We start from the raw sequence: 13481 nt of genomic DNA on the forward strand, positions 1-13481 counted from the left end.
AAAAGGTCGCAACTTTGTTCATGACATACATATGTACATATGTCTAGTATACATTTATGTAAAGTAGAAATCTGTGACAAACAAAAATTATTATAATGTGTTTTGTCTGATGAAAGATTGCAAATGAGTATTAGCATGATGACATAATGGAACATCAGTTCTTTGTCTTTTGCGTAACGAACATCAAAATAAAGAAGAGAGAGAGAGAGAGAGAGAGAGAGAGAGAGAGAGAGAGAGAGAGAGAGAGAGAGAGAGAGAGAGAGAGAGAGAGAGAGAGAGAGAGAGAGAGAGAGAGAGAGAGAAAAGACGCTAGAGTGCATTTTTATTTTTGATATAAAAATAATAGAATGACTTGTAGGATCTATATGAGTCTATAACGTTTTATTGCGGATGTAATCATATGCACTGTTTTCTGTATTATCAATTTAAATGCATTACGCGTGAAAGAGCGTCGATTTTTTCTTTTTCTTTTCCGCCTCCTCCTTTCTCTCTCTCTCTCTCTCTCTCTCTCTCTCTCTCTCTCTCTCTCTCTATTGTCATTCGCATTTCCCATTGTTTTTCCTCATACTATAGAAGTATAAATCAATTTCACAATGAAGTAGGTCGAGCGATGAAACTATCCTTCCTTAAACGCAATCGCGCAATCGTATTGCATTGCTTACAAATTCAGGGACACCCATTAGAAAGACAAATTTTTATTCATACAGCTTATGATCCAAATAAAATTTCATTCATTATTCATTTCGTTTTATATGATTTAATGTCGAGATAGGGCAAATTTGAATCGACGCATTGCTATTTAATCGCAATTAAATTCAATTACGAAGATCTCCTTTATTCCTTATTACAACGTGAAGCGAAACGAACGAAAGAAAAAAAAAAAAAAGAACAAAAAAGGAAGAAGAAGCAGAAGAAAAAAGAAAAAGAAAACGTATAGCCGGAAGATGCAATTTTAAAAATGACCTAGAAACTTGTAAAAGCGAATATAATTTCATGACTTCATACGAACGAATCCTGTATATATCATTAACGATAATAACAGTGAAAAAACAAAGAATTAAAATGGCATTCCGAAGTTGCATTATTCGTGATGTAATTAGAAAATTTCTAGTAACTTTGTTTAGCCACTTTCGAAAAGAAACATTGGGGTAATACATAAGATATATTTTAAGGTAATCGAAGAAGCATGTCGAACTTATTTTGCCAGTATTACCGCATACTAACCAGCATTACGGTTGTTAGTGAAAGCACAAAGCCATAGATGCAACAGGATGACCCTGACCACGTTTCGCAAGAGACACGCATACGCTCACTCTCTGTCTCTCTCTCTCTCTCTCTCTCTCTCTCTCTCTATCTATCTGCGTCTGTCTGTTTCTCTGTCTTTCGCGTGCAACACACAGACGAGGCGTAAAAGAACTTTTATTTTCATTAAAATCATTCACGTCTTCGGACTCTGGTCTTCCAGATAAAAGATGACAGGGCCGACTTCGTTACTTTCTATTTTTCTTTACTTTATTATTATTGCAAATTTATATCGCGGTGTGAAATAAGCTTAAACCTTGCGAATCGGCAGGAAGGAGGAAAAGAGAAGGAGGTTAGTTGTATATCGTGCGAGAACGATAGTCGAAGATAAACGTGAAACGTGAAGTATTCGTTGCAGACGGCGAATGTGTCAGAGCGTCACTCTCGTGCGGTTGCCCATTTTTTCTCATTTTTTCCCCATAAGTGTTGAAATTTTAAACGTGTATCCCGTGTAATTTTTATTAAGAGGAAGGAAGATGTATTCTTCTAACGATCGAAATTCAATTCCGGCGCAGACTACCGACAAAAAGGATCTTAAGAAAGACGATAAAAAAGAAGACGAAGAAGTAGAGAAGAAGGACGGTGTCTACGATTTGTGTCATCAACGTTTGAACGAATTCGACGAAAGAAAGGACGAGGAACGACGGGAGTGCGTTAATGAGAGAGAAGATTCGAGGGCTTCCAAGATGCCGGAACTCAAGGACGAGCTAATCGAGCACGACGACGAGATCGTTAACCTCGATCTCGACGAACCACCCCCTGAAGTTATGGAGTATGCTAGGAGAGAAGTCGGCGAGACGGACGAGGTCAAATGTCAGACCTTGCAGGAATTACGCGACTTGATTTACGGTAATTAATGTAAATTTCATGATTGTCGCAGAAATTATTTTTGTCGGAAATTTCATCTTTCTCCGACCATCGATTAGTTTGTATTCCTTTTTTTCCTATTTCTTTTTTCTCTCTCCCTGTCTTTCTCTTTATGTTTTAATATTATACTCTTGCCGAGAATCTTGTAACTCACCTACAATTTGAATAATATTAGTCAGTAATATAATTCGTTTGACCTTTGTCGCGCTGATAAATAGTGAATCTTTGCGACGCATTGAATTAAAGAGTGTCAACGATATTGCTTATTAACAACTTTATTGATCTCAATGTCAATCTGACATCAACAATTTGCGTACTCGAATAGAATCACACGCGATCTTTGTGATAATGGAATTAACGTGTAAAATATTTTACATCGAGGTTAAATGCTATAAAACCTCTAAGCAAACTTGTTCATCTTGAAGAGGTACATGGACGACGCATTAAAGGAATGTGTCGAGAACTAACAAAACAAACAAATGATTTTACGAGGTCACCGTATTCAATAGCTTTCAAGGAAGAAGTTTTTCGAATATTCCAAGCGAATCGAAGTTTCAAGCAAACTTATCAAAAGTATCCTAATCGTCTGTTCGATTATCGTAAAAACTTTCGTTACTCGTTATCGCGTCTTTCACCGAGATAACGATCAAAGATTCAATTGATTTTCATTATTATCGTTTTTATGATATTTGGAATAAGTAAGTGCAAACGGAAGACGGAAGTTATTTTAAACTTTTAATAATTTTTTTCTCAATTTTACGTTTAGAACGAGGCGAATGCATACCTCATAGAATGGATGATGACTTTCTGATAAGATTTCTCCGTGCAAGACATTTCGACGTAAATCGTGCTCATCGACTGGTGAGTCTTCGCTAAATGCTTATTTTTATCTCTTTGGTATAACATTAACGGCTACAAGTGGAATGACGAAAGACCGAAGAAAGTTATTACGTAAAATAAATATTTCAATTTTTTATTAATCGATTCTATTGCGGAAGAGGAATCTAAAATTACATTTAAGAAGACTTCCATCAATTTATATATATATATATATATATATATATATATATATATATATAAAAGGTTTCTCGATACTGTCCTCTCTCTTTCTTTCCGTGTTATCCGGATTAAAAAAAGAAACATTCGCCGGTGATTGTAGTTGAGCAATGATGCCAAGGCAAACCTATTACTAACAGTAACGAGCAAAGATCGATGGCCTAAAGTTACATGCTTTCTGTCGTTTCAACGAAAAAAGAAATACCTAGCAATTTTAACCGAATCAAGAATGTTCAACACGAAATCTGCAAGGAATCGATATTGCACGTTATTTCGTGTCTGTAATTTCACTGGAACTCTCTCTATATATATGTCTGTAGGTGTATATATATATATATATATACACGTGTATGTGTATATCTATATATCTATATATACGTTTGTGTGTCTATATATATATATATATATATATATATATATATATACACCTGTCTACGTTAGAACGTATAGCACGGATATGGAGTCTGAAAATTCAATTTTCTTTTGTACATAAAAATTTATCCACTGAAATCCCTCGATAAAAGCATACTCTCTTTCTCGTATCTTACAAGAGAACGCGTTCAATACAATAGAAAAGTTTTCCCATGGCAGAGAATGTACTTTTTAAGGTCTTTTTCGTTGATTCACACGATTCAGGAGTATCAGTCGTTTGTCTCATGGGATCTTTTGATAGGTAGTGAACTACTACAACTTCAAGGAAGAACATCCAGAGATACATCAGGATGTATGTCCAAACGAGATGTGCCATATAGGCGAGGACTACGTAGTTACTGTGCCGGCTTACAGAACTGAATGTGGCAGACGGATGATGATTTATCGTATAGGTAATTGGGACCCTCGAAAGTACCCTGTCGAAGAGATTTTCAAGGCCACAGTTATTATACTCGAACTAGGCATTCTCGAGCCAAGAGCTCAGATCTTAGGTGGCATCGTCGTTTTTGATCTCAAGGGTATTACTATGTCGCACGTTTGGACGGTAACACCGCAGGTCTGATTCTTATTTCATCACATTCATTTTTATTTCCTCGCAGATTGAAGTTCTCTTTGAATTTTACAGATTGCTAACATGGTCATGGCTCTGATGGTAACGGCCTTTCCCATAAAAACCTACGCAATTCATATACTTCATCAATCCTGGATATTCGAAGCGATTTATGCAGTTTTCAAGCCACTCTTAAATACTCGCATGAAGAACAGAATCTTCTTCCACGGCGACGACATGCAGAGCTTCCATAAACACATCTCGCCTAATTGCTTGCCCAAGATGTACGGTGGAACTCGCGAAGAAATGCCTTATTACAAGTGGATCGAGTCATTGATAAAAGTTCCGAAGATTGTTAAAGAGATGGAACAGCTAGGATACGTAATACCGAATGATTTTCAGATACCGAAGAGCTGAGGATTGAATTCAAAGGCATTTTACGATTCCGCAGTATCATTATTCTCATTAATTTTTCCTCTTTGTTCTCACATTATAATCGTTGTATCATTACTCAATTTACGTGATAACTCTTCAATAATATTTGCTATTAAAGCACATGATATGAATTTTATACAATTTCGTATTGTTCCAAATTTTTATTTCAATGCGAAATGCTATTTGGGCCAATCCGTTTAATTATATTCGATATATTTTTTTTTCCGTACCATTATATCCCAATTAACAATATCGATGATATTATGAAAAATTCTATAGATATTGTTAAACTTGCATACGCCTGATTACACAAATATAGGTTCCATCCATTATTTTTCTACGAAACAAGGAAAGAAAGGGAGGGAGGAAACACAAAGAATCTACTGACCCCGGTAGGAAAGAGTCAAATAAAAGAATCGCACCGAGTTGGAGAAAAAAATATTTAGACAAAAGTGAGTACATATGTAGGTACATAGGTACATGGTCGAGGGAAAGCGATAAGAGGATTTCGCGTAGTGGAGATAAGTAGGTCATTTGGCAAGAACGGCAGATAACCGGTAAATTCGAGTTACCGATTAGCATCTAATCGCAATCTATGCATTATAGATACGTATTCAACACACGTGATCTTCTAATAACAATTAACCTAGGACGATTTATTGATCTCCATCCTTTCTGATCCATAAGCCAAAAAATTAAACAACAATAATGAATCAATTGGACTGTAAGAGTTAGGAAACTGGGGGAAACAAGGTTTTTTTTCTTTTTTTATTTTCACATAAGATAATGCTCCAGTTATCCTTGATAGTTTCTCCCTTAGAATAGAGTTAGGTTTGTAGGTAGATAGGTAGGTAGAAGAAAGAGACGCAGGTAGGACTCGGCGTCGACTGCTGGGTTTTGTGGTGGTTGATATCGACCCGAATCGCGAGGGTCGGAGCTGTCAGGGGTTCGCATGGCGCACGCCTAGACTCGGTGCTTGGAAAGAGGTGGTGTTGAGAGAGGGTGCGCAGAGTGATAAAGAAAGAGAAAGAGAGAAAGAGAGAAAGGGAGAGAGAGAGGAAGGGAGAGAGAGAGAGTGCGAGGGTGAAAGAGAGTTTCCTCTAGCAGAGAGAAGAGAAGAGAAGAGAAGAGAAGTCGAGGAAAAGACAGGAACGGTAGTAGCAACCTGGGCAGTTCCTCACGCGCGCGGGTGCAGGTGCACATCGAAGAGGAGGCCGGCCCGGTGCTGAATGTGTGTGTCTGTGGGTGCATGAAAATTCAGCGTGTATGTTCCTTGATTTTTTCGTGGATCGGTGCGTGAGTAATTGACCAAAAGAACTAAGGAGAAAAGTATAAGGAAAGAATGTTAAAAAAAATTGTCAAGACAAGAAAATTAAAAGATTCGAGTCGAGTGAACGAGTGAAAGAAACAGAAGGAAGAGCGCGCGCGCAAGGGAGAGAGAGAGAGAAAGAAAGAGAGAGAAAAAGAGTGAGCAGGACTTGACCTCGCCCACCCTAAATCTAAGTGAGCTAGCGAGCGAGCTTTCCCAAGAAAAACAGTTCGAAGAGAATCAACGAGAAGAGACTTTTAAGTTACAATAGCAACGTATGACGATTAAAGTCTTCGATTACTTCCCAATTAACGAGATAAGAAAGATTAAAAGAAAGGAAAGATGCGGTATATCTGATAATGTGAACTGTGTGATTTCCGACGCCATGTCCCAGACACTGAAAACTTCAAACGAGGAGTCTTACCTGAATTCCGGCAGGCCGTCGAAATTGTTGAGAACCAACTTCAGTAACGTCAAGCTCGAGCGGCTCTATCGTGCTTCGTCCCTTCAACAGAGACGCGGTGGCCTTCAGTGCTTCCTCTTATCAGCTGTTCTTTACGGAGCTTATACGGTAGCCTCACCTGAGCCGGAACTACCGGCTCGAGGACTCACGGTTGTCTTCCTCGGTCTGAACCTGGGTTTACTGGCATGGGCGGGACACGGAACACGGGCCAGAGACGGCTTGTGGGCCGCCGTTCCCCACGTGGCATGGTGGCTTTCTACCGGACAGTTGCTCGCTCAACTGTTTCTCAAATCGGGCGAGGTCACGCCCAGGGATGGACTAGGATGGTTCCTGCTGTTCCTTTATCTCTTATTCGCTACTCTACCCCTTAGACTATCCTTCTGCTTCTTGTTGGCGTTCGCTACGGCTGCGGCTTACATGGTCACCGTCTTTAGACTCTCCAGAATGTCGATCTTCACTATCATCGACGTTCTGGTAGGTTCTTGATAATGTCACCTTTTAACTTTGTTTTCTATTGTTCTTTTCTTTTCCCTTTACTTTTTTATTTTTGTTTTCTCTTCGTCATATTGATCGTTACAAAGAATTACAAATAATTCCATACGCTTGCCTACGTAATAGGGCAATTAGAACGAGGGAAGTAGAAGGTAAACAGCGATGGCGTGCGTGTGTGAAACAACTGTTGCTGCCACTACTTGCTAATTTCTTGCCAACCTACGTTAGACCGATGTTTTGTCTTTCGATCGATCTCTCGTCCTCCTTGATACACCTCTCGTATGGAAATTTTTGGGAAGATCACGTATATACGCTGCAGATAGACACTGTTTACGTGCCACTAATCGGTCCCCTTACTCATACTAATTTATGCGAGGTTGTACTTCGTTCATCGATCCAATCGCGAGTAGGGAGCTCCGCGTGAAGTCCGACGGAACAGAAAAGAAAACATTACCATGCAGAGAGAGAGAGAGAGAGAGAGAGAGAGAGAGAGAGAGAGAGAGAGAGAGAGAGAGAGAGAGAGCGTCTATTCTTTGCAAAAAGAAGGAAAGTTTTAATAATTACTTCAAGGACGATAATCAACTTTAGCTAGATAATGAAACTTTAGCAAACATCGAAGAAAGTTCATTCACAAGGTATCGACTTAACGAAAGATAAGAAAATCATTGAAGAAAAATTTGAGAAAGGTGTTGACATCAACCCTTTCTTTTTTTCATAACCCATACAACCAAATCAGATCAAGGATATCATATCAAAAAGTATCGTAGTCACCTTACGCGTTCGTTTACCTTAAAGAGTTCTATGTCCGACGGACGTAGACGTATCATAGAAGGATCGACATAAAGTTACAAACTTGTTGTTGGTGGAGTACACGAAAGCGAAAGCTTCGGCATATACACGTGTACACATGTGATGCTGTCGTTAGTGACACTCGAGTAGAGTTCGGTCAATGGTAGTTTAAAATAGAGAGATAGAGCTCGCGCGCGAGACAGAGACAGACATATACGTGACATCGTGCAACGATGCGGCACCGTCGCCTTTCCATGCACGACGTCCGATCGTTTTTCAATGAGAACGACTAGTAGCCTTCATTGACGTGATATTCTGGACCGTCGGGAAGAATGGAGCATTGATTAAAAGCCCGTGAAATCTATGCTAACGTGTATTAAATCGTACAAATCGTTTCAAATCGTCCGCACGTAGAAGTTCTTTTATCTTTCTTTTTTATTTCTACGAAGGATATATCGGCACGATCTTCGATACTCTTTCTCTCTCTCTCTCTTTCTCTCTAGTGAAGCTAAAAAAAAAAATAACAAAAATAAAAATATCGAGAAAAACACTTGCCTTCTCATTAACGTTGTACCTGTTGTTAACCCTTCGGTGCGCGACATTTTGCGGTTCGTATCTTTCCGGATGAGAAAACTGATCGACAAAGCGAGCATCGAAGGGTTATCCTTTTTGCTAATCGGTTAATCCCCGCGTTATTGTAAAAGCTCACAATCGTAAGAATTTAGCGTGAAAACATCCTATAGATCCTGACGGTGACACTCTCCGCTGGCGTCGCTATTTTGGGTGCTTCCAGCTACTCCCTGGCGGAGTTCCAACAACGTCGAGCCTTTCTGGAGACAAGACAAAGCTTGGAAGTGCAATTGGTGATCGAGGAACAAAGCGCGGAACAGGAAAGGCTACTTCTCAGTGTCCTGCCGGAACATGTGGCCGTCAAAATGCGACAGGATTTGGGAGCGTGCATGGACACGCAGTTCAAGAAAATCTATATGTCGAGACACGAGAATGTCTCGATACTTTACGCCGATATCGTTGGTTTCACAGCGATATCATCGACCTACAGTGCGAGCGAATTGGTCAAAATACTCAACGAGCTGTTCGCACGATTCGATCAACTCAGCGAACGGTATCTAATACTTTTTCATGATAATTATTTTATCTACATTAAACAGCCTATCTAAATTCTGAACTGGCCTAATAAACTGAAACAGTCCGATTGATCGATATCTCATTAGCTTTAAACTCTTCGTTGGTATTCGAGTACATGTATTACTTGGAAAAAAAAAAAAAAAAAAAAAAGAAAAAATGTTCAGACTTGTCTCCCATTTGTTCTACAACGAGAAACTCATTTCCTTTTCGGAAACGATCGATCGGGAACTCTTAATGAGTATTCTTCAATATCCGTGCAAATTAGTGCCGCTTTTTCGTCTCACCTTTTCTTTTTTCTCCTCGGAGTATCCTTCGAGAATTTCTTGAGCGATCGATAAATGTATTCAGGATGTGGATAACGGTATTCATTAAATCTCGTTTACCATTTGTCATCGTGTGTTCGCAGATATGAACAGTTACGCATCAAAATCCTTGGTGATTGTTACTATTGCATAAGCGGTGCACCCGTCGAGAGGTCGGACCATGCGGTGCTTTGCGTGCACATGGGTCTCTCGATGGTCGAGGCTATAAAATACGTTCGACAGACGACCAATAGTCCCGTCGACATGAGGGTAGGCATACATACAGGCGCAGTTCTAGCTGGCGTTCTTGGTCAACGGCAATGGCAATTCGACGTTTACAGTAAAGACGTTGAACTTGCTAATAAAATGGAGAGCAGCGGAAAAGCCGGGTAAAAGTTTCTTCTTTTTTTTCTTTTCTTGTTTTCTTTCTTTCTTTATTTCGTTTTTTCGAGTTGATCGATAACGATAATTATGTTAAAGACTTCGAGATAAAGTCTATCACCCTTGTACGCGATACTGGTTTGGATCATTAAACGTGACCGGCGCAGTTAGGGTACTTGAATCTCGGCACGTACCAAGGGAGCTATTCGTTCGAGCTTGCGTTCCTCTTAACCTAATTTATTCAGAGGCCCTTAAGTGGGGATAAACAGACAAGGGGCGCAACGAGAAGGATGAGAACGAACAAACTAGCGTGCCTTTACTTTTTCAAATCTTCCCTTAATTTCTCGCGAAATTTCACCGTGCAAGATAGAGATAAAAAGATCGAGTTCTTCGCGCGTATTCACAGAGTTCGTTGATTATATCGCGGAACGGGGTCAAAAGGATAGGGGGAATATGTGTGCTTGAACGTAACAAATTTTTCTATAAATAGAATAACAATACGGGTGCGTTTATTTTAAGGAGAGTTCATGTTTCCAACGTGACTTTGAGTTTCCTCAACCACGAATTTGAAATCGAGCCGGCGTTTGGCGAGCAAAGAGAAGACGCGCTTAAGAAGGCTGGAATCGTCACCTACTTCATAGTCAGAGCTTTAAAACCTTTTAAACCAGCGATAACGAAAAGCCTGGCATCGTTGAACGACGAATCTTCTCAAAAAATAATGGATGACAATCAGGAAAAGAAAAATAGCAAAGAAGACTCCGAGGAGTTCACGCAAAGATTGAGAAAGGAATTGGATAACAAAGGTAAGAGTTCATCGATCGTTTAGTGAATTCTTCGATATGAGAATAATTGATTCACGTAATTTCGACGTAGGTGGGGGTGCCGACCTGAAGGGTTACGCATCGTGGTTGACGTTGCATTTCAAGGATCCGATTCTGGAAAGAGCCTTTCAAAGCGCCGAGGAAACTTTCTCACCTTTATCTGTGTTAGGTGGACCTTTGGTGATGGTATGTGCATCACCGCTATGGAGATTACAGCCATGGGGACCTTTTACTTGGGGTGGTGCAGGAGTGGTTATTCTCTTCGGAATCGTTCTAGCAGGTGCTACGTGTCTTGGAAGTGCAATAAGAGCGACATGGTTGAGGAGAATCCTTACGTTGCTGATGATTTTGTCTCTCAGCGACTTCTTACTTCTCGACATGGTATTACAATTTTCTTCACAATTTAACTCTTATATTAAATCGTGAAAGTGAAAGGATTCGACCGAATATTTTTTATTCAGGGTAACTGTGCGATCATCGAAGAAGAAAAACCAAAAGGAAACATGTCGAACTGGCAACTTCCTTTACGTTGTCCCTATCCTTCCTATTACTCTTACATCGGTGTGTTTGCTCTGATAGCGATTTCTATGCCAACGTATCTTTGCTATATTGGAAAGGCATTGCTGATGTACCTTCTGGCCGGTGCGCAATGTTTTATCAATATAGTATTCCTCAAATCTAGCCTGGAAAGGGAGGATATGGCAACCTCACCACCTGGTCCAATTTCATTTCCTTTAAGATATTCCTTGTCGGTTACTCTGTTCATCGTCGCTACTTCCTTGGTCATCGTAGCTAGATACGTAAGTAATTATCTCTCTCGATTGATACCGAACGAACGACCGTGTCTCTCCGATAATCGAAAGCGTTGATTACTCATCTCCGTTCGGTTCTCGCCGCGTCACGGTAACATCCCATATCGATTTGCGATTTGCTAGACTCTGGTGAGGAATTCAATCGACTCTAATACGGCGCGATTCGAGGAAGCTTTTATCCGAGATTTTAATCGACACGAAATTGTCACGCGAAATCTCTTTTATTTTATTTCCGATCAATACAAAAAAAAAAAAAAAGAAACTTTGTCGGAAAGTAACATAAAAGAATAAAGGGATAAAGTAATTGAAAAAAAGTGTGGGAAAGGAAAATAAAGAAAATAAATCGAACAAATTTTATTCGTTAGACCGAGAAAGCGAGGAGAATGCTGTATCTTCGTGGACGAGAGGTAGCAGCTCAGAGAGAAAGAGCCGCTGATATGAAACGAAGGAATGGAGCGTTAATATACAATATTTTACCACCTCACGTGGCAACCTATTTTCTCTCAAGTGCGAGGCATCACGACGATCTCTACAGTCAGAGTTACGCCGAAGTTGGTGTACTATTTGCTAGTATGCCCAATTTCGCCGATTTTTACAGCGAGGAAAGTATCAATAATCAAGGACTCGAGTGTCTAAGGTTTCTTAACGAAGTGATCTCCGACTTTGATGCTGTGAGTCAGTTCTATATGAAAATATTTCCGCTATCGGAAGAACATCTAATCGATATGTACTCTACATGACCTTCCTCTCTTTGGTAGATCTTGGATCAAAATAAATTCAAGAACATCATTAAGATCAAAACAATAGGCTCAACTTATATGGCTGCCTCGGGTATAACGGAAACAACAGAGACCGAAGATAGTCCAAAATGGGCTCACCTTTCAATCCTCGTAGAATTTGCTTTGGAATTAAAGAAGGCTCTTTCGAGTATTAACGAACAGAGCTTCAATCATTTCGTCCTAAAAATGGGTATTAATCATGGCCCGGTAACTGCCGGTGTTATTGGTGCTCGAAAGCCTCATTACGATATTTGGGGTAACACGGTAAACGTTGCTTCGCGAATGGAAAGCACAGGAAAGGTTGGATGTATTCAGGTAAAAATAGCCATATTACATTTCTATTACATTCTAAAGGATAAAGAGAGAGAGAGAGAGAGAGAAAGAGATAGAAAGATTATTAAGATTAAAAGAGAATTAATTGATTTCTAGGTTACAGACGAGACGCGGATGATTTTGGAACCGTTTGGATTTGGTTTCGAACAACGTGGCCTCGTCTTCGTCAAAGGAAAGGGTGAACTGTTCACGCACTATTTGGTATCTAAAGATGGAGTGTCCCTCGAACTCGATAGCGACCTTCCTATCGAGCCAGCTCATCCGATTATTTATCAGTAACGAAATTGGAGGCACTAATGTCGTCAAAAATTAATAGTTCGTTGATCGTTCATCGATTGTTCCGAGAAAAACGATGTTATAGGGATAGTTCATATCTGTTCCTTTCTCTTTTTCTGTATTGTCTCTCTCTTTCTCTCTCTCTCTCTCTCTCTCTCTCGCTCTCTTCTACCTGTCTCTCTCGCTCTTTCTAACGCTTTTTTCTCGCTCATTCTAGTCTTTCATTAGAACTTACAATTCGTATTCGTGTTCATATATAATTACGGTTTAAAATACTTAAACAAAAGGGTAAAAAATCCCAATATAAAATAATTTCATTATTTAAAGAGATCGTAAACTCGAGCTTCCTCTAGCCGATGTAATTTATTTTTTTACACCCCAAATCGTCGAGTTTATCATAGCACAAAATGACACGAGTACGTGCAACGCACAGAGTATTACATTAAGGAGAAAAAATAGAAACAGAGAGATGCGAGTGCGAAAGGGAGGGAAAGAGAAGAGAGAAGAGAAAGTAAGAGGGAGAGGGTTGGGAAGTGAGCAGAGAAAAAGAGTAGGCGGAGGTGGGTGATTAAAGGACAAAAGCAGGTAATAGAAAGTTTGCAGAAAAAAAGGAACGGTAAAGTACGGCCTAAGCGCGAACGAAGCGAATAATTAAAAAAAGAAAAAGGAAAAAAGATGGAATGATACACGAAGAAAGAAAAATGTTAAAAAAAGAAAAGGAAAAAGAGGGAAAAAAAGAAAAAAAAAGAGAGATGGTCGTAATCTCCAATAGAAATAACCCAAATTCTTGATTTATATACGAATTCACGATTTTTCCGAAAGAAACATCCTAAATCTTTTGCTGCTGCTACGCTAACGATAAAAATTATTCTTTAAATAAACTGTATTGTTTAAACGATCGAAACAATAATAGGAAAGGAGAGAAAAGCCCATAAT

General features: G+C 39.5%; 2 protein-coding genes across 2 annotated transcripts; both read left to right on the forward strand.

Moving 5' to 3' along the window:
* The first annotated feature begins 1600 nt into the window (after positions 1–1600).
* Positions 1601–4783, forward strand: LOC122627957 (alpha-tocopherol transfer protein-like). The gene is made up of 4 exons (XM_043809651.1): positions 1601–2151; positions 2936–3030; positions 3899–4213; positions 4283–4783. The coding sequence occupies exons 1-4, from the start codon at positions 1779–1781 to the stop codon at positions 4622–4624; spliced, it is 1125 nt and encodes a 374-aa protein (XP_043665586.1). The 5' UTR covers positions 1601–1778; the 3' UTR covers positions 4625–4783.
* A 923-nt stretch (positions 4784–5706) lies between these two features.
* LOC122627953 (adenylate cyclase type 3) lies at positions 5707–13481 on the forward strand. The gene is made up of 10 exons (XM_043809645.1): positions 5707–5717; positions 5750–6888; positions 8439–8818; positions 9248–9532; positions 10044–10327; positions 10398–10726; positions 10807–11145; positions 11523–11828; positions 11916–12251; positions 12366–13481. The coding sequence occupies exons 2-10, from the start codon at positions 6229–6231 to the stop codon at positions 12546–12548; spliced, it is 3102 nt and encodes a 1033-aa protein (XP_043665580.1). The 5' UTR covers positions 5707–5717; positions 5750–6228; the 3' UTR covers positions 12549–13481.

Source organism: Vespula pensylvanica, chromosome 3, assembly GCF_014466175.1.
Source record: "Vespula pensylvanica isolate Volc-1 chromosome 3, ASM1446617v1, whole genome shotgun sequence".
Taxonomy (NCBI): domain Eukaryota; kingdom Metazoa; phylum Arthropoda; class Insecta; order Hymenoptera; family Vespidae; genus Vespula; species Vespula pensylvanica.

Coding starts and splice junctions, on each gene's coding strand:
- LOC122627953 (XM_043809645.1), top strand. CDS start 6,229: ATGACGATTAAAGTCTTCGATTACTTCCCAATTAACGAGATAAGAAAG. Junction 10,328..10,397: donor AAAGGAATTGGATAACAAAG/GTAAGAGTTCAT, acceptor ATTTCGACGTAG/GTGGGGGTGCCGACCTGAAG. Junction 10,727..10,806: donor ACTTCTTACTTCTCGACATG/GTATTACAATTT, acceptor TTTTTTATTCAG/GGTAACTGTGCGATCATCGA.
- LOC122627957 (XM_043809651.1), top strand. CDS start 1,779: ATGTATTCTTCTAACGATCGAAATTCAATTCCGGCGCAGACTACCGAC. Junction 2,152..2,935: donor ATTACGCGACTTGATTTACG/GTAATTAATGTA, acceptor TTTTACGTTTAG/AACGAGGCGAATGCATACCT. Junction 4,214..4,282: donor TTTGGACGGTAACACCGCAG/GTCTGATTCTTA, acceptor TGAATTTTACAG/ATTGCTAACATGGTCATGGC.